This window comes from Adiantum capillus-veneris, chromosome 24, assembly GCF_014529385.1.
Source record: "Adiantum capillus-veneris isolate H3 chromosome 24, ASM1452938v2, whole genome shotgun sequence".
Taxonomy (NCBI): Eukaryota; Viridiplantae; Streptophyta; class Polypodiopsida; order Polypodiales; family Pteridaceae; genus Adiantum; species Adiantum capillus-veneris.
Genome location: NC_140954.1, coordinates 50,522,768 through 50,543,218, shown reverse-complemented (window position 1 = coordinate 50,543,218; position 20,451 = coordinate 50,522,768). Strand labels below are relative to the sequence as shown.

The 20,451-nt window shown below is 44.9% G+C and overlaps 1 protein-coding gene across 6 annotated transcripts in view; it reads right to left on the bottom strand.

Annotated features, from left to right (window-relative positions):
- LPXK (tetraacyldisaccharide 4'-kinase family protein) overlaps positions 1–20,451 on the bottom strand; it is a 70,080-nt gene that overhangs the window by 19,754 nt on the left and 29,875 nt on the right. For 3 of the 6 annotated variants that reach the window (XM_086499278.1, XM_086499275.1, XM_086499279.1), the window contains exons 5-6: positions 3,042–3,299; positions 2,896–2,955 (exon numbers count right to left, since the gene is read on the bottom strand). In XM_086499278.1, coding sequence (XP_086355404.1) covers positions 2,896–2,955; positions 3,042–3,299 — 318 coding nt within the window. The remainder of the gene's footprint in view (positions 1–2,895; positions 2,956–3,041; positions 3,300–20,451) is intronic. The other 3 variants (XM_086499277.1, XM_086499276.1, XM_086499280.1) reach the window with 1 other exon arrangement.

Genomic DNA, 20,451 nt, shown 5'->3' with positions numbered 1-20,451 from the left:
GTGCAAGTCGTGTTTGCCTTGTCAGAAGATGGGAAAGAGAATTTTAAAGCCCAAATTGCGACAAACAATTCTAGCTTTTGATGTGTTTGAAAAATGGGGTCTTGATGCTATTGGAACCTTACCTATGACTAGCAAAAGAAATGCTTACATCTTGACAACAGTAGATTATTTGTCACGATGGACAGAAGCCAAGGTTGTCAAACAAATTACCAGTAAAGAGATGGGGAAATTTGTTTATGAGCATATATGCTGCAAATTTGACTAGAGCTACTTTCTGATAGAGGACCAGGATTTAGAGGAGAGTTGTTTGATTTCTTATGCGAAAGCTCAATATACAGCACAGGTATAGTTCTCCTTATTATCCACAATGCAATGGTCTCAATGAGAGATTCAATGGAGAGTTGGTAAAGATCTTGACAAAGATGACCCAAACACATGGGAAAACGTGGGGTTCAAAGTTGCCATACGCATTATGGGCCTACATAACTGCAATCAAAACGAGCACCGGACTTTCTCCTTATCACTTGGTTTTTGGCAAGGAAGCTTTGTTGCCAATTGAGGTGGAAATTCTTGCACTTAAGTTATTGTCATTGGGAGATAAAGAGAAAACAAATGCTTGGCGGTAAAAGACTGTTGGATTTACAATGTTTGCAATTGGACAGAGTTTTAGCTTTGAGCTACTATGAAGAAGTATCAAAGAAGGCTCAACTAAAAGCCAATGAATGCGTGGAGGACAAGAAAATTGAAAAGGGTGATTTGGTGTTGCAATACAATAGTAAGTTGGACAATACCTTACAGAAGAAGTTTCAATTTAAATGGGAAGGTCCTTTTACTGTTGTCAAGAAGTTTGATAATGGCACATATCAGTTAGCTGATTTGAGTGGTACTCAACATAAATATCGCGTTAATGGTTATAGATTAAAGAAATACTTGGCACGTTTGATGACAATTGTGACAGATGAGATGCTATCAATAGAGGGAGACAATGTGGAGACATCTGAAAATGTAAGTGAGGTTTCTGGGGATGAAATGAAGCAGTTGTTCACCCTAAGAACCTCTGCTTGTCATGAATGACTAAGCAGGCAAGGGGGGGTTGGCAAGCTATGTCAAGCATTTTTTGGATAATCATGAATCGGCTAGGTGCCTCAGTAGAGATGCTCTGGAGTCTGCCCTCTCCCTATACATCGACGAAACTACAAGACCTTATGGCTGTACAGGCTCTGACTGAGATGAGGACCTCCAGTCGCATGAAGGCCCCCATACAGCGGGGTGTTGCCGACTCCAGAGGGGTGTGCCGCTCTGCAAGGATAGCCTTTGTAATGTCCCGGCACGTGCTCTGTGCACCCTTCATGCCACGTAGTTGAATGTCCTGCATCTCCTCCGGAAGAACTGAGAACTACAGCCAGTCGTCAAAAGTACGGGCTGGACCCTCTGCCATGGACCCCCAAGAGACGTGAGGCCTGCTACCAACCAAGTGATCTCGCTGTGTACTGACCAAGGGGTTCCAAACAAGTGGCTGCCTCAAGCGCTCCTCAATGCATGTGGGCGGCTGATGCTGCTCAAGGCCCCCCGCAGCTACTCCCAGGACCGAAGTAAACTCAGTACATGCGATCCCTCCACCTCATGCTTAGGCCTACTCTACGCAACTCTGTAAAGATCCAGCGGGTGGAAGGCCTCCAGGGGCCGCCTGTCTAGGGGACTCGGGCCTGAATACTGTGAAGCAACAACTCCTTCCATGGCTCTGTCCTTGGGAGAAGACCTCTGACCACCAGCTTCCCAAGGAGGGCTCTGCTCTGTCGTGCTGAGTCTATGATCCCAACCCTCCCTAAGAGCAAAATAAAGTAATGACCTGCCAAGAGACCTTGGCCTTAGCTGTCTATGTGTCTTCTCCTGTCCACAAGAAGTTCCTGATCAGCCGCTTCAGCTGGCCTCACACCTGTGCAAGTTGGCTTCGCAGCCCTCCAAAAACAAACCTGAGTCATCAGCAAACTCAGCATCCAAGAGCTCCTCGCCCCGAATAGGCAGCTGCAAACCACGTAGACCAGCCTGCTGTGATGTCATAAATCGGCTCATCGCCTCAGCATAGAAGAGAAACAGGAAGAGGGCAGCCCTGACGAACCGAGCGTGAAAGCAAGAAACGCTCCCCTCTCTCCCCTACCAAGAGCACCTAACTGTGTGCTTGTTTGTAAAGAGCTGACACTCCCCTGATCCATGCATCTGAGAACCCCATCCGCCGTAAAAAGTCCCAGTCAACTCTATCGTACGCCTTCTGAAAGTCGAGGAGTATCACAAGATCCTCTCCTCTGAGACGGACGCCTCCCAAAAGGTGATATTGTCAAGGATACTATGGTCCCTGACAAAACCAGTCTGTGTCTCATGGATAAGGCTCTCCAGAACGTACAAGTTGTCCCGTACATCAAACGTGAACAACGTTGTTGCTTTGTAATCAAACTTATTATGCCCTGAGGTGTCTTCCTGAGAAAAATTACTACAAGCAACTCAAACAGCCACAACAAGTATAACATTTGCCATAAACTACTCTCTGCCAGGTTTATGGCCAAAACCTTATGGCAAAAAGCCAATACAATCTCCTTTGTGGTCATTACCAAGAGTTCAATGGAATGCCATTTAGGAGGCATACAGCATCCTTAGAGATGCATGCCTCTCATTGAGAAGATACTGCAAGCAAGGGCCCTAGAGTTGTGGGTGCTTTTAAGACAAGTCATTTTTTGGTTATACTAGCCCACTGGTCTTTTGAATTGCACATGAAGCCGATTAAACCAACCGTCAAACCTAAATTTATTCTCTGTTGCCTTTCAGCAAAAGTATCAAATACAAGGAAGCCCATCAATACATTAGTTACTAAGAAAACCCCTTGACAGAAAGCTTACTGACCTTTACTTTGAAATGGTGGTGATCAGGAAAGTCCATTCGCTCTATGAAGAGAACTCCCAACTAAAATGACAAATTGTTATTATGCACTAACGGAAAAATCATATACTTTACAAGTAACTTAAAGCTAAAACAAAATAAGTAAAAACCTGCTGTAGAGTCAACATTAAAGATTCTGGGCAGCCAATACCAGAAATACATAGCACATTGGAACTCTTTAGAACACTCAATGGAGCTGACAAGTTGGGCCCTTTTCTGACTCCACCCTTGCCAATGCACCTGGTACTGTCTTTTTTAATGTGAACCAGAGAATGCGGTACCATCTCCGTACAAACTATGGGTACAGTTGTGGGCAAAAATGATTGCAACTTTTCCTTGAGGGAATTAACTTTGGTAAGTGGCACCTGCTATGAAGTCAAAAGTATAAGAGTGCATTTATATACACATATATAAATGCATGTATGTAGGTATGCGTACCTTCACACATGCCTGTGTGCTCGCATGCACGTGTTATGTGTGTTTAGAATTGAGATGCAACCGTATCCAGAGATTAGACGGAAATAAGCAATCACACAATTACAATCCTTCTTGCTAACCCTGCATTAGTACATGAAACTTTGCGTTGTTGATGGGGGTTCCTTCCTCAGAGTGAATAGAACTTAATGGAGAAAGACTTCTCTCAATGTGGATAGGTAGGTCTAGGCGGACACAAGGAGATCTGCTATAGGCAAGGATAGATTAGTGTATAGAGATGTAGCTCTGATAGAGAGAGTCGAAGTAATGATGAGAGAAAGAGCGAGAGAGAGGTGTAGCAAGAAAAGTGTCGTGCGCCCTACAGTGGGTGCTCCTCAGTGCAATATGCATGAAACCTCGCGCCAACCGAAAGAAAACATCACACAACAATGGAGCGAGCAACTCAGAGACACACAATAGACTCAGAACACCATGGAACTCGACTAGCTCATGGAACTAGTATAGACGCTGGCTGGCAGCACGCTCAGCTCCAAGTCCAGGACTCACAGGTACATTGGGGGTGTCAAGGCTCCAATGTGCAGGGAGAGTGCAGATGTGCAGTGCTGGACACAAGACACAAGACTCAAGACGCTAGACGATAGAAAGTAGATGAAGTGTACGACCACTAGAACCAACTACACATATATACAACCATAAAGAGCCACCAACGACTAGCAAAATATCCCAGTCCAGCTAAGTCTATCTCCAAAATGTGGTGGTGGTGATCTGGCCACAACGTCCACTAGACCACCACCCGTATCACTGCCCAGGTGAGAGTCCCTCCAGTGTGAACTCCAGAACAACAGTAACTAACTGCATGTCCTGTGCTAGTGACACTGTAGCCCTACTACAAGTTGCCCGCCACAAGATCACTGAAACCGGCCCGTGGGGTGGTAGACGTTGGCTTTCACCCGAAATTCTTTACTTTAGACACACACACATAGCACTTTGCAAAGGAAACCTGCGACGGGAATTAACACTTAATCACACACGGCTCGGAAGCTAGAATACCCCGAGCAGACGCCAACAACCTGTAGGCCCCAAAATTGGAGCCCTTTCCGGTATTTCTTTATTCTTTCAGAGGGTAAATTACAAAGTAGAGTCTTGGGAATTCTTTAAATGTATCCAGCTAGATACCACGTGTTTGGCCAAATTTCGATAGCATAACAACCCCAAAACTTGCGCGAAACCAATTCCCTTGCTGAAACTCACTTCCACTGGCATAAACCCTCTGATTCTTGCCCAAAAACAGTAAATTCAGCACGCTGTATTTACTGCTTTTTGCCCTGTTTTCAGCCCCGAACAGTTCCTTAACTATCCTCTGCAAGAGGGGCACTATTCCCAATGGTTCTGGCGTCCTTATGGCTGAAAAACAGTCAATTTACAGCGCATACACAGCACTGAAAACGCACCTGTACGGTGAGGTTATGACCCTCACCGGTGCCTGCTTTGGAGTAGCAGTTAGCTACCCCTGTTCCTGCTCAAGGAGGCTCTTGCCTCAGCACAAAAGCATGAACCCACACAACTGTACATCAGTCAAATGAAGAGCCCTCTTGTGGGGCATCACATAACTGCACGTAGGGGGGAGAGAGAGCAGTGTGTAGTGTGCAGGGCATCACTCCTAGCACCACACTGTACATGAGAGGGAAAGAAAGCACTCCATAGCTCTTAACTTGTGACAGGTTCTCAATGAAGCATCCCCCAAGCATAAATCGAGCGCCCCCTCTTCTACCCTTAACTTGTAATGCATCTGTGAACAAATAGATGCAAAAAGGGGAAGATTTCCATGGCTGCCAAAACCTGCGTATCGCTGAAAACGCAACAAAGCAGACTTGTAAACACGCATCTGATGCCTTCCAATGCTGAAAATGAGCTCCTTGGACCCACGCAAAGTCTTGGGAAGCTCAAAAATGGAGAGAAATGGCTGAAAGTCAAAGTTAACAGCCTCCAAAACTGCTCCCAAAAGTCAGTTACGGGTTCTGTTCTCCCAGGCTTGGTAAATTGACCAAAAAGTACCACTTGGCACTCATACATGCAATTTCCCCGCATTGGGTTTCCTGCTTAAAAATCTCTCAACTAGTGCATCAGTTGACTTTGCAACAAAGTAATAAAATATTCCCTTGGTTATACCGAAGGTAATGACACGACCACATTTCACGGCCCAAAATAGCAGTTCCCTAATTTTTAGGAGATGCTTCCGTCAGGCTCTCGCTGGTCTTCTGACCATCTATCCTCATTGGGACCGCATCCAAAAGTGCAATATGGCCCAACTGTCAGATACTTTCTGTTGGTGATCCCACCTTGACTTTATGCCTTTATTGAGTTCACTTCCTAGTATCCACCAACTTGCTAAGTGCTACGGGGAGACCTATATGATCTTGCTCTGAGCCTAGACATCCTCTTACCATACGAATTCCAGTGCCGACCACTACCCATCTGCGGGTGAAACTACCGTTCACATTGGCCATGCAATGTCCGAACGTTTGCTACTTCAAGAAGAGGGTCTCAAAAAGAAAACAAAACCCCTTGGAAAGAAACCAACAACTAAAGTTAGCAGTTGCCACGTCCGCGTGACATAGTTAACAGTTGCCACCTCCCCGTGACATACCCCCCTCTTGAAATCGCAAACGTCCTCGGTTGCATACCATAAATACATGCCATAGATGATCTTGTGTGATAAGCACCCTTTTATCATCGCATGTATCCGCAAGAAAGACTGTCAAAACATGTGTACAAATGACTGAATGAGACCTTCATACTTTTGTCAAACTGTACACTGCTATTGCACTGAATCCATGAGTACATTTGATGTGCTAGCTCTATCATTACCCCTCCTTTGCAGGCATTGGGTTGGGGCATACGTAGGCTGTAACCCAAAGGCCGCAAGGTAAAGCTACAATACATTTGGTGACTCTTACAGTTCATGCTCTTCCATCCACTTTGCATCCATAGGTGGATAGTTCTTGAACTTCACCACATAGCATCTTGCAACCTGTCCCTTAACTTTTACGTGTGCAAAAGGCTCTTGCCTCTGCAAACGAGCATAATTCCACAACACTGTAGCGTACTACCCATGACCAAGTAAGCTCAAATTTCAAGATGATTTACCAATGCGTCATAGAATCCAAGCAATCGCCTTAGAGTGTCACAAAAATACGGAAGCATAAACTGACGTTTAATTGCACTTCAAATACTCAAGAGAATTAGAGGGAGAGAGAAAACTTGACACTCCATTGGGGACCAGAAGATGGGCTGGTCCCCCCCCCATAAAGAGAATATCTTTATTACTAAGGGAGAATCTTTACAAGCACAGGAACGGGACATACGCCCGTCCTCTATTCTTTCTTCTGTTCTGTTCTGACTACTGACTGAGAAAGTGTTTCCACTTTCTTTCTGCTTAGGGGATTTCCCATCTTCTGCGAGACTGGTTGGAAGCTCTCAAAAAGAGTCTATCTTCCAAAACAGCTCATCGGAAGCTCTCACAGAGGAGAGTCCATCTTCCGTTATGTGTTGCCTTCATGCTCATTCATTCATGCATCGAACACAAAAGAGAAACAAGCAAAATGCACACGCACATGCTTGCTGTAATTTTCTGCACATAACCTGAAATTCTTACCTGTGCACACCCCTATGCCGAAACAGAGGTCTTGTTCGCGATGGAATCGCGCCAAACTTGATGTAGACTTGCGATAAGGAGAGAGAAGAGAATTTCTATGACTGATCTGCTGAAAACAGCCCTAATCGAGGTGATTAGGGGCTGAAAACAGAGAATTACAGCAGCCGCACTCTGCTAAGAGAGCGTCTACGGCAGCTTCTCGCGATGAAACTTCACCAGAAGGTGTCTATGACTGTGAGATCCCTTGTTCTTGACAATGGGAGCACAAGGCTACCACATATGTCGCAAGGGGCTGCTCTCAAGCTTCAATGGAGGGCTCCACCGCGTAGAGCACGCTCACATTAGGAGGGGTAGGTGCACTGCCAGCCCTGAAAATGGGGGAGGGGGGCTCCTAAATAGCCATCAGGGAGAGGGGGCGCTAGGAAGAGAGAGAGGGTGAGAGTGAGAGTGAGAGAGAGTTAGTTTGCATTGGTAAGTGTGCCACTTGGCACACTTACTTTAAAAACTTAAAAACCATTCAACTTTTGACTTTAAAAACTTCTAGCTCATTAATTAAAAATGTGCAACTAACTAACAAATGCTACCAATGATTCTTTTATGAGAACACCAAAGGTCTGCCGGCGCAATGCCGCACTTGCACTGCACCGCCTTTACCTGTTCACACTTGTCTGGCCGCCTGCCGGGGCACGGACCGTTAAATTTAATTTAACGGAACTTACCCTAAGGCTTTATTAGCTTTATTAGCCTTAGGGTCACTGTTCTAAGGACCCCATCTCATTCATGTGCTTGTACTGACGCGCGTATTTTTCCTGAGCCTAAAATCTGAGGCTACTGCTTACCCCTTTCTGAAGACCCGATTTCCCAATCACTAGGGCTTCAGGGTAATTTCTGCTAAGGTCCCTCTGAGGTGTTGTGGCCTGCATTTAGGCTCACCTGAGGCCTTAGAACTGCTAGGTCTATTCTGGTGTGCACACAACTAATTAGATAATTCTTTTCTTGTAAATAAATTAATTATTTACAAAGTCTGACTTAGTTACATCCCTCTTGGTTCTAAAAGGTTGACCTCAATTGTAGAGCGTCAACATAACTGTGCAAGATGTCAGGGTAGTCCTTGAGATCGGACTCAGTCATCCACTTTGCATCTAAAGGAGTGTAATTCTTGAACTTGACTAAATACTTTCGATGTAGACTCCCCGACTTGAGTTGTCTCTACGAGTGGTGTATTATCTGTTCAGGTTGAAGGATTTCCTCGGTCTCTTCGACTTCTGGAGGATCTTCTTGTACGGGCGCCACTGGAGGAGGTCCAACATAGGGTCGGAGGAGACTGACATGAAAAGGATTATGGATTCGCCAATTATAAGGTAAATCCAATCTGAAAGTCACATCATTGACTTTATCTGTAATTTTGAAAGGGCCGTAGAATCTATGGGAAAGTTTGACAACTTTCCCTTTGCCGACCCGCTTTTTCAATCTAGCTTTCTCAAACCGAAGCAGGACATATTGTCCTTTTTCAAGATTGAGATTCCTTCTGTGCTTGTCTGCTTTTCTCTTCTGTTGCTCTTGAGTACGAAGAATCACTTGTTTTACTTGTTGATGGGCAATATCAATATTGCGCACAAATTCATCTGCAGCGAAGATGTTTTCTTTGGTCACCATAATAGGAAGTAAGAGTGGCTTCCCGTAAATAATTTTGAAGGGGGCTTTACCAATTGAGGAATGTATGGTATTATTATACGCAAACTCAACTATTGGTAAGTACAGTTCCCATTCGGATTGTCGTTCCGAAACATAGCACTTGAGGAGATCTAAAACAGTGGCATTAGCCATTTCGCTTTGACCATCTGTTTGAGGGTGATAAGCTGATGAAAAATCAAGCTTAGTTCCCAAGTTTTCAAACAATGCCTGCCAAAATAGACTAGTCATGCGGGGATCTCTATCGCTGACAATAGTCTTTGGCAATCCATGGTGTTTAAAAATCTGAGCTAATAATATTCTAGCCATGTGATCAGCTTTGATCGTCTTCTTTACTGGAAGAAAATGGGCTTGCTTACTGAATCTGTCTACTATAGTCCAGATTGCATCATTTCCATTCTTGGATCGAGGAAGATCCGTAATAAAATCCATGGCAATACTTTCCCATGGCGTGTTAGGCACAGGGAGCGGCTGAAGCTTGCCATAAACTTTATGTCTGTCATATTTTACCTTTTGGCAGACTAAACACTCACGTACATATTTTTCAATGTCCGCACGGAGTGTTGGCCAAAAGAAATACCTTTCGAGGGCACTAGTGGTGGAAGCAATTCCCCGATGCCCGGCATAAGGAGAATTATGTGCTTCATCCATCACCTTTTGTCGTAAGGGCTGAGCTATGCATATTGCTTGTTGACGATAGAGTGTATTATCCCTGATAGAATAAAGTGGCTTTGAGTGACCAGCTTGAAGATCTGCCCAAATTGTGGCGAAGTCTGGATCTTGAGGATACATCTCGCTGAGAGATTCTAGTTCCTCATGATAAATTGTTGTTAGTGCATTGATCTTTGGACGCCTGGAGAGAGCATCTGCAACTGCATTCTTTGTTCCAAAAGTGTGTAAAATCTGAAAATGAAACATTGAAAGAAAGTTGGCCCATCTCATCTGCTTTTCTCATAACTTTCTCTGTGTGAGAAAGTAGCGAAGACTTTGATGATCTGTCTTGATAATAAAATCAGCTCCTAATAGATAGTGTTTCCAAATGGAAAGAGCATGAATTACTGCCATTAGCTCTTTTTCGTATATGGAGGCATGCAACTCTGCATCTTTAAGGCGCCGACTTTCATAGGCTATCGCGTGACCCTCTTGGTTCAAAACTGCTCCTACACAGTCTCCAGATGCATCGCAGTATACCTCGAAAGGTTTGCGAAGATCAGGGACGGTGAGAATAGGTCCGTGACTGAGTAGATACTTAAGCTTTTCGAAAGCTTGTTTTTGTCCAGACCCCCAATGGAATGGAATCCGCTTCTTTGTCAGGTCATGGAGGGGACCTGCTATCGCGGCAAAAGCTCGAATGAAACGCCGACAATAAGAACAGAGGCCAAGGAAACTTCGTACCTCATGTACTGTAGTTGGCGTAGGCCATTCTACAACTGCTTGAATCTTATCAGGGTCTATTCTTACCTGGTTGTGAGATACTATATGGCCCAAATAGTGGATTTCTTTTAGAAAGAACTCACTCTTCTTAGCATTCACAAATAATTTGTGTTTGCGTAATTCTTCAAACACTAAGGCGAGATGCTTATAGTGTTCGTCTTCCGTCTCTGAGAAGATTAAGACGTCATCAAAGAAAACGCCTGTAAAGCTTCTGTATGAGTGGAAGATTCTATCCATCATTCTGTTGAATGTAGCTGGTGCATTAGTGAGCCCAAAAGGCATCACTAGAAATTCATACAACCCGAAGGTTGTTCTAAATGAAGTCTTATGCACATCCTGAGGAGCTATGGGGATTTGATGATAACCGCTCTTCAAGTCTATACGACTAAAGACACTGGCTCCTTGTAACTTATCAAGAATGTCGTCAATCCGAGGGATTGGAAATCGATTCTTGATTGTGATCTTGTTTAGAGATCTATAGTCTATGCACATGCGGAATGTGCCATCCTTTTTCTGTACTAGCAAGACAGGTGAACAATATGGAGAAGTACTAGGCCTTATTAAGCCCTTCTCCAAAAGTTCGTTAACCTGCTTGAGAATTTCCTCTTGCTGCATTAGACTAACTCGATAAGGGGGCTGATTTGGAGGAGAACTTCCTGGGATCAAATCAATTGTATGATCCTCAGGTCGCGAAGGTGGGAGTTCATTTGGAAGTTCATCTGCAAAACAATCTTTATATCTTTCTATTAACTTAAGTCTTTTTTGCTCTAAAGAGGAAGAAAGTTGTGAAACAGACACATCTCTCTCTCTTGCAAAAATCAAGTACGTTGAAACACACTTTTTCATTTCTTTCTTGATGGCAATGTGGTTGGCGATAGGAATACGCCAATCACTTGCATCTGCAAGTACAAGATACTCCTTTCCTTTATGAGCAAAAGATAAGGTTTTCTGAACATAGTCAGGAATGGGATGCATCTTGTAGTGCCAAGGCATTCCCAAGATAACATCGCATCCTTCAAGTGAAGCTAGTAAGAAAGACTCTTGATCCTTGTAGTCGTCGACCTTTAGATTCAACTTCCCTATGATTGGAGTAGAGTTTGAGTTCTACCCTTTGAAAGCAGATTGCGCTTGAATAGAGACTCCAAAAAGATTGGGCTGCAAGTTCAGGTCGTCAGCTAGCTTGGTAGAGATGAAGTTGTCTGTACTACCAGGGTCAAACAAAATAAGAGCCCGCTAGTTGTTGATACTACCCCATGCTTTGAGAAGAGCTTTTTCTTTTCCATCCTTGGTTGTATTTCCCTCTACATCTGGGACTGCATTGGAAGAGGGTGGTTGTGGAGGTTTGGTAGGACAGTCACCCTTCATATGACCAACTTGTCCGCACTTGAAGCATCTTCCTTCACTAATGTATGTTCGCAACTCAGCAGGAGAGAGATATCTCCCTTTCTTGGGCTGATTTGGCTTTGCTTCTGCTTCGGAGGCGGTTCTTTTCTTCTTTTGAGAAGAAGTAGAAGAGGTAGGCTGCTCATGGAGAGCCTTCTGCTTAGCATGGTAAGTGCTTTGCTCCATCTTCCTGGGAGTACCCTTGTCATGTATTCCATCAGCTATGCGGGCTGATTCCATAAGTATCTACAAGTTACCTCGAGGGTAAAGCTTCATAGCCTTTTACAAGGCTTCATGCAAACCTGCTTCAAACTTGCGCATCTTCTCCGAATCGTCAATCTTCTTGAATGGAGTGACTTTCAAGAGAACGTCCAAAACCTATCCACATAGCGTGGAACAGTTTCGTTCTCTGACTGTGAAAGTCGATCCCATTCTTTCTTTACCTCTTCCTCATAGTCTGGAGGAAGGAACTGTGCGTAGAACTCCTTCTTGAAAGCGGTCCAATCTTGGGGTTTGCGATCTTCCAGGATAAGGGTTAACCACCAATTGCTGGCTGTGCCTTTCAAGTACAAACTAACATGGCGAAGCTTGGATCTTTCTTTAAAATTCCCTTCAGCAAATGCAACTTCAAATTGGCGGATGAAAGCCAAAGCTTTGTCATTATCACGCCGTCCATTGTAGGTGTCGAATTTCACATCTCTATCTCCCGACTTGAATGTTTTCTGCCGGTGGTGCTTCTTCTTATGGTGCTACTTCTTTCTATGCTTAGACTCCTTGGGGACAGGAGTCCTTTCCCTTGAATGTACTTCTTGCTGCGACGGATCATCGAGAAACATGTCTTCCGGAGAAACTATGTCTTCCAGATCCTTCATGAAAGAGAACTGAGGAGAATCAGAGGGATCCTGCTCTTGAACGTTTGGATTAAACCGCACATGACGTTCTGGAGATTTCTTCTGCCTCTCGTGCATGCGGGAAGTTCCAATCAAAGGATCTTTTCTTGGTTGTGGCGCCTTTGGGTTCTGCGGAATTTCTCCCGACCCCATCGGCATTTTCTCCTTCCCTTTTTCAAGAGTATGAAGAATCTTTAGGACTTCTGGATGGGAGAGAGCTTTCTCCAACTCTTCCACCTGCTGTTGAAGGAGAGAGAACTCTATCTCGCGTCCTCCCATTTCTGCAGTCTGCCAAGAGTCGTCAATCCCTTCAGGAAGAGAGAGAGGACCTTGCTCTGATACCACTGTCACAAAAATACGGAAGCGTAAACTGACGTTTAATTGCACTTCAAATACTCAAGAGAATTAGAGGGAGAGAGAAAACTTGACACTCCATTGGGGACCAGAAGATGGGCTGGTCCCCCCCCATAAAGAGAATATCTTTATTACTAAGGGAGAATCTTTACAAGCACAGGAACGGGACATACGCCCGTCCTCTATTCTTTCTTCTGTTCTGTTCTGACTACTGACTGAGAAAGTGTTTCCACTTTCTTTCTGCTTAGGGGATTTCCCATCTTCTGCGAGACTGGTTGGAAGCTCTCGAAAAGAGAGTCTATCTTCCAAAACAGCTCATCGGAAGCTCTCACAGAGGAGAGTCCATCTTCCGTTATGTGTTGCCTTCATGCTCATTCATTCATGCATCGAACACAAAAGAGAAACAAGCAAAATGCACACGCACATGCTTGCTGTAATTTTCTGCACATAACCTGAAATTCTTACCTGTGCACACCCCTATGCCGAAACAGAGGTCTTCTTCGCGATGGAATCGCGCCAAACTTGATGTAGACTTAGGATAAGGAGAGAGAAGAGAATTTCTATGGCTGATCTGCTGAAAACAGCCCTAATCGAGGTGATTAGGGGCTGAAAACAGAGAATTACAGCAGCCGCACTCTGCTAAGAGAGCGTCTACGGCAGCTTCTCGCGATGAAACTTCACCAGAAGGTGTCTATGACTGTGAGATCCCTTGTTCTTGACAATGGGAGCACAAGGCTACCACATATGTCGCAAGGGGCTGCTCTCAAGCTTCAATGGAGGGCTCCACCGCGTAGAGCACCCTCACATTAGGGGGAGTAGGTGCACTGCCAGCCCTGCAAATGGGTGAGGGGGGCTCCTAAATAGCCATCAGGGAGAGGGGGCGCTAGGAGAAGAGAGAGGGTGAGAGTGAGAGTGAGAGAGAGTTAGTTTGCATTGGTAAGTGTGCCACTTGGCACACTTACTTTAAAAACTTAAAAACCATTCAACTTTTGACTTTAAAAACTTCTAGCTCATTAATTAAAAATGTGCAACTAACTAACAAATGCTACCAATGATTCTTTTATGAGAACACCAATGGTCTGCCGGCGCAATGCCGCACTTGCACTGCACCGCCTTTACCTGTTCACACTTGTCCGTCCGCCTGCCCGGGCACGGACCGTTAAATTTAATTTAACGAAACTTACCCTAAGGCTTTATTAGCTTTATTAGCCTTAGGGTCACTGTTCTAAGGACCCCATCTCAATCATGTGCTTGTACTGATGCGCGTATTTTTCCTGAGCCTAAAATCTGAGGCTACTGCTTACCCCTTTCTGAAGACCCGATTTCCCAATCACTAAGGCTTCAGGGTAATTTCTACTAAGGTCCCTCTGAGGTGTTGTGGCCCGCATTTAGGCTCACCTGAGGCCTTAGAACTGCTAGGTCTATTCTGGTGTGCACACAACTAATTAGATAATTCTTTTCTCGTAAATAAATTAATTATTTACAAAGTCTGACTTAGTTACATAGAGAATCGGCAAGCAGCATGTCACCTGGCAGACCCACATCACTCCCGCAGGAGATCTAGTGGCTAATCTACCACCGTGAGACCTCTCCCTATCTCATCTTGGTTTATACTTGCAAACCCTAAAACGTAGCAGAAAATCAGCCCTGATTTGACAACTTTTTGGCAGGGCGAACATGCAGAATTTCCTGTCTGTCCTGTGAAGAGGAACCCTCTTCCATAATGCTCTTTTCTTTGTCGGCCATAGTGTAATCCCGCGTTCCTTCACTCTGTGTCTTTACCCAAAACAACCGAGGCTCACTCTTTGAGGAAAAGTGATTGATGTCCCGGCAACGGAACGATGAAACCGGCCCATAGGGCGGTAGGCGTTGGCTTTCACCCGTAGCACTTTGCAAAGGAAACCTGCAACGGGAATTAACACTTAATCACACACGGCTCGGAAGCTAGAATACCCCGAGCAGACGCCAACAACCTGTAGGCCCCAAAATTGGCGCCCCTTTCGGTATTTCTTTTTTCTTTGAGAGGGTAAATTACAAAGTAGAGTCCTGGGAATTCTTTACATGTATCCAGCTAGATACCACGTGTTTGGCCAAATTTCGATAGCAAAACAACCCCAAAACTTGCGCGAAACCATTTCCCCTGCTGGAACTCACTTCCATTGGCATAAACCCTCTGATTATTGCCCAAAAACAGTAAATTCAGCACGCTGTATTTACTGCTTTTTGCCCTGTTTTCAGCCCCAAATAGTTCCTTAACTGTCCTCTACCAGTGGGGCACTATTCCCAATGGTTCTGGCATCCGTATGGCTGAAAAACAGTCAATTTACAGCGCATACACAGCGCTGAAAATGCACCTGTACGGTGAGGTTATGACCCTCACCGGTGCCTGCTTTGGAGTAGCAGTTAGCTACCCTTGTTCCTGCTCAAGGAGGCTCTTGCCTCAGCACAAAAGCATGAACCCACACAACTGTACATCAGTCAAATGAAGAGCCCTCTTGTGGGGCATCACATAACTGCACGTAGGGGAGAGAGAGAGCAGTGTGTAGTGTGCAGGGCATCACTCTTAGCACCACATTGTACATGAGAGGGAAAGAAAGCACTCCATAGCTCTTAACCTGTGACAGGTTCTCAATGAAGCATCCCCCAAGCATAAATCGAGCGCCCCTCTTCTACCCTTAACTTGTAATGCATCTGTGAACAAATAGATGCAAAAAGGGGAAGATTTCCATGGCTGCTAAAACCTTCATATCGCTGAAAACGCAACAAAGCAGCCTTGTAAACACGCATCTGATGCCTTCCAATGCTGAAAATGAGCTCCTTGGACCTAGGCAAAGTCTTGGGAAGCTCAAAAATGGAGAGAAATGGCTGAAAGTCAAAGTTAACAGCCTCCAAAACTGCTCCCAAAAGTCAGTTACGGGTTCTGTTCTCCCAGGCTTGGTAAATTGACCAAAAAGTGCCACTTGGCACTCATACATGCAATTTCCCCGCATTGGGCTTCCTGCTTAAAAATCTCTCAACTGGTGCATCAATTGACTTTGCAACAAAGTAATAAAATGTTCCCTTGGTCATACCGAAGGTAATGACACGAACACATTTCACGGCCCTAAATAGCAGTTCCCTAATTTTTAGGAGATGCTTCCGTCAGGCTCCCGCTGGTCTTCTGACCATCTATCCTCATTGGGACCGCATCCAAAAGTGCAATATGGCCCAACTGTCGGATACTTTTTGTTGGTGATCCCACCTTGACTTTATGCCTTTATTGAGTTCACTTCCTAGTATCCACCAGCTTGCTAAGTGCTACGGGGGGACGTATATGATCTTGCTCTGAGCCTAGACATCCTCTTACCATACGAATTCCAGTGCCGACCACTACCCATCTACGGGTGAAACTACCGTTCACATTGGCCATGCAATGTCCGACCGTTTGCTATTTCAAGAAGAGGGTCTCAAAAAGAAAACAAAACCCCTTGGAAAGAAACCAACAACTAAAGTTAGCAGTTGCCACGTCCGCGTGACATAGTTAACAGTTGCCACGTCCCCGTGACAATCACTCACCGTCTCAGTGAGAAAGCGTTGAAAACTTCCATGTAGACCAAGGTAATTGAAAGAAGCGGCATATTCCCAATCGCAAAGTCATGGTGAGAAGCTTGTACGGAGAGGAGAGGGCAAATACACGGTACTGACATCATTCAATAGAAGCAAAAGAAGGGTTGTCACGTCAAGACTCTATCACAACACACGTGAGAAAACTGAAAGAACTGAACAAAACTAATAGAGAGACGACACGGCACGGTGTATTCTGCGCCCAGAGAGACTAGCCCCAAAGAGTGGCGTCCCTTTCAGTATTTCTTTATTATTAATGCTTCACAAAGTACAATGTCTAAGGGTCCTCTTCTCGGCAATGCTCCCAAGCTCATCTGCATGAGACTGAGGCCCTGGCACTTAAATTATAGGCCCTAGGCCTTCCAAAAGCGATACACATGAAAAGCTTCAAGTCTAAAAGCATCTTGGCCCAAAAGCTAGCGCTAGGCGGCAACCAGCGCGATTTGCGGAAATCTGTACAGGTGCCACGTCAGTAGCGTAAATCGCGGAGATCTGTACAACCTGCCACATCATAAGCGGGATTCGCAAGCGTTCGTACATCTGCCACGTCCTCAGCCGTCCACGCCAGTTTTTAGCCTTGTGACCCTTAGGCCCCCCTCGGACAGGGCCCCATAAGTTGGAACAACTTATAAAATTGATGAACTTTAATTTTTGGCCTCTCAGATAGGTTCTGCAAGTTGGTACAACTTCTTCAACATCTTTTAGTAGGGTTCTGACTCCTCTTTGTCCAGAGTCCTTCATGCCACGTCGTCACTTTGTAACATACCCCCTCTTGAAAGAATTGTAATTGCCCTCGATTAGCCTACAAAACCAACATAAGCCAAAAACCACTTCAGTAGACACTGACTCTAAGTACCGACGCACTAGACAACACATATCCAGTACTTGCACGAAGACGACAGCTACTGAACATTATCCCCGTCAAGATCTTAGATGAGAATAATGATTATTGTAACGTATTTAGCAATTACATCCAGATCTCACCGATCTCTAGCTGAAGTCTTGATTGGCTAAATCTTGTTACTATCATATACATATCACCCCTCAGGTGAACAAGACCGAAACGCTGCAGTCATTTCGTTTCAGACATACACTCAAACACTACACACATGAGAGAGCACATATAACAGATTCATTTTAGGAATTCCCATTTCAAAGTACTTCTTTTGATACAGGTAGCTGCTCTAGCTCAAGGGTCCACTGGCACCTCACCTTTGAAAGATCTCAAGAATCAATAGACTCACATGAATGCATTGTGAATCTTCCAAGAATCTGGTCACTTCAGTCTGAAGAATACATCATTATCTTCTCCTAAATCTGGATAGGGCCATAGTATCGCATACTCAACTTTAAAAAAAGTTTCTCCTTACCTTTTCGTTTCCTTAGGAGTGCCTTCTCAACATCCAGTCACCTTCTTTCAATTGCAAGTCACGTCAATGCTTGTTCGTTGTCTGCTTATGCAGTGCTTGAGACTTCTCAAGAGCCTTGCGCACCTTTGCAAAAGCAGGCAATATAAATAAATACCAAAAGGGGCCCCATGGTTTGGGGGCAGAGATATCTTGGGATGAAAGTCCGTCATTGTCTGTCTCTATCACGTGACACATCCAACCCTATGTATCCGTAGACCAGCTACAGCATGACCAGGGTTCAATTCAGTCAGGTCAGTCTAGAATAGGAAGTGATCAAGCACTTTTGTGAGTCTGTTCGCAGACCGTGCATGACCAATCACTTAGATTAGATGCATATCCTCCGGTTGCACACAGCATGATCATCAACATTCCCATCAGACTTCATCAGAATCCATCAGGGGAATTTTCCAGTGCATTAAACCTATTTTCCCTATTTTTGACATTTTTCACTTATTATTTTTAAGTGACTTTTGTTGGTAAGTAGATAGGGCAATTTTGCTAAGTTTGTATAAATAGAAACCTAGCGCTAGCACTTTTTGGCAGAAGAGACAGCAGGGACCTGACATCCACAATGCACCTTCTCAGCAAGACCCCCCCCCCCAGCGGATGACCTAGCGTTTTCAGCCAAGAACAGCCAGCGTTTTCTTCATTGCAGATCAGCCCCAGCGTTTTGCTTTGCAGACCAATCTAGCGACCTCAAACTCTGCAGATTCCCTAGCGTTTTTGCAGCAGGACAGGAAACAGCCTTAGCGTTTTTGGTTTGCAGAACAACCCTAGCGTTTTTGCAAATCATCGCGATCAAATCAGCCACAGGACCAGCGTTTTCAGTTTTCAGCCCTTAGACACCGCAGATCAAGTCCCGAACCTCGCAGATCTCATCTTCCCGCAGTAGATCCTCGCCGCACGGTCAGACCCAGAGAAGTTTACAATTTCAGCCCGGAAAACGCATATTTCAACATCTGCGTTTTCAGCACGTCCTCGTCGCATCATCGCCATCGACATCATCACCGACATAGAGTCAGAATTCAGCAGATAAAGATTTGCAGATTTCAGCCCCTTAGCATTTCCAGATTTCAGCCCGTCTCGTCATCATCCTCATCGTCGTGGACATCGTCGGCAAGTCCAAGCATTGTAGAGATTTGTGCAGTCATAAGTAGACCGCTCTCGCCATAGAGAGTGGGGCCTTCGAAGGAGGGTTTGACAACATTCTGGTGTCGTATTCTTCTCTCTCTATCTCTCAGTCTCATGCACCTTCATTCACAGTGTTCACCACTTTGTTTGTGTCCATTGCACTCTCTCACTAAAGGAACGGAAGGCTCTCCCTTCCGTAAGTAAAAGGAACCTTGAGCACAGTTCAGAGCACTTATCTTGAGCAAAGTTCAACATTCATTCCGTTGCACCTTACATTGGTATCGGAGCTTTGGCAGTGTTCTGTATCACTCAAGGAAAGAGCCACAAAAAAAATTTTGCTTGTTGCGGTCACACGAACCCAAGTTCACTTGGGCGTGTCGATTCCTAATCGTGTTTTTGAAGAGTGACAAGAATCCCAAGAAAGAAGGGCTTGTCCAGCCTCCCCTTGTGCCTCTTTTCACTCATTGAGAGCGGACCGTGCACTTAGCGGCCGGCCAATCGACATGAGGTGGGAAAAAGCAACCTTGGTGTGAGCGCAAGGCCGCCAAGGGGTGCGCCCACGGAAAAGAGCAGAACTCGGGTGAAGAGAAGATCCTTCTCGAACACAGATTACAAGCGAAAGAAGAACCTCAAGAACCCAAGAACCTCAAGACCCCCAAGAACCCAAGTTCCTCGTGAACTTAAGAACCCAAGACCACAAGAACCCAAGACTTCAATGGATGGTCATCACTCGAAGCGGAATGGACACTTCGCTTGGAGGTGATGAGCATGAGAGAGGCGAAGAAGAATTTTCCCCACCAGGAGGTTTTTCGACCCTCCCCCTTTCCCATCTACGCCAAGGATTGCACGAACTCCTAAGAAGGAGTTGACACAGTTGTTTATGGACAACAAGTTCAAACACAAAGCAAGAGAAGCAAAAAGAAAGGCCTACGAAGAAAGTATGGCAGCCATAGATCGTGAATACGACGCAAAAATGGAAGCCATAGAGCGTGAGCACGAGCGCGAGAACAAAGAAAGACTAGCAAGATTTGATCGCGAGAACAAAGCAAGAATGCAAGAGATGTTGCGACTCTTTTCTCAAGTGCAAGCACAGATGCAAGAGATTCGGGAAAAGGAGACTCTCTCAGTCTCTTCTTCTCCAAAGCATGATACACAGGATTTGCATGATGATTTGAATGATAACGATAAGCATGATGATTTGGATAACAATGACAAGAGTGATGATTTGCATGATGATCAAGATATGATTTCTCACGTGCATGATAATTTGCATGATCAAGATGTGATTTCTCACAAGCATGAAGATGATGTGATTGTTCACACAGATGATGTGTTAGTTGATACTTTTTCTAGTGAAGCTAACCTCCTTGCAGACTCGATCCCTCACGAAGAACCAATCTTGGCTTTCGAGTCGAGGTCCACAAAACCCCCTCAGGAAGTTTCAATCCCTCAGGAAGAACCGATCTTGGCTCTCGAGCCTAGGTCCAAAGTACCCTCACAGGAAGTATTATATGTTTGCATGATTAGTCAGCAC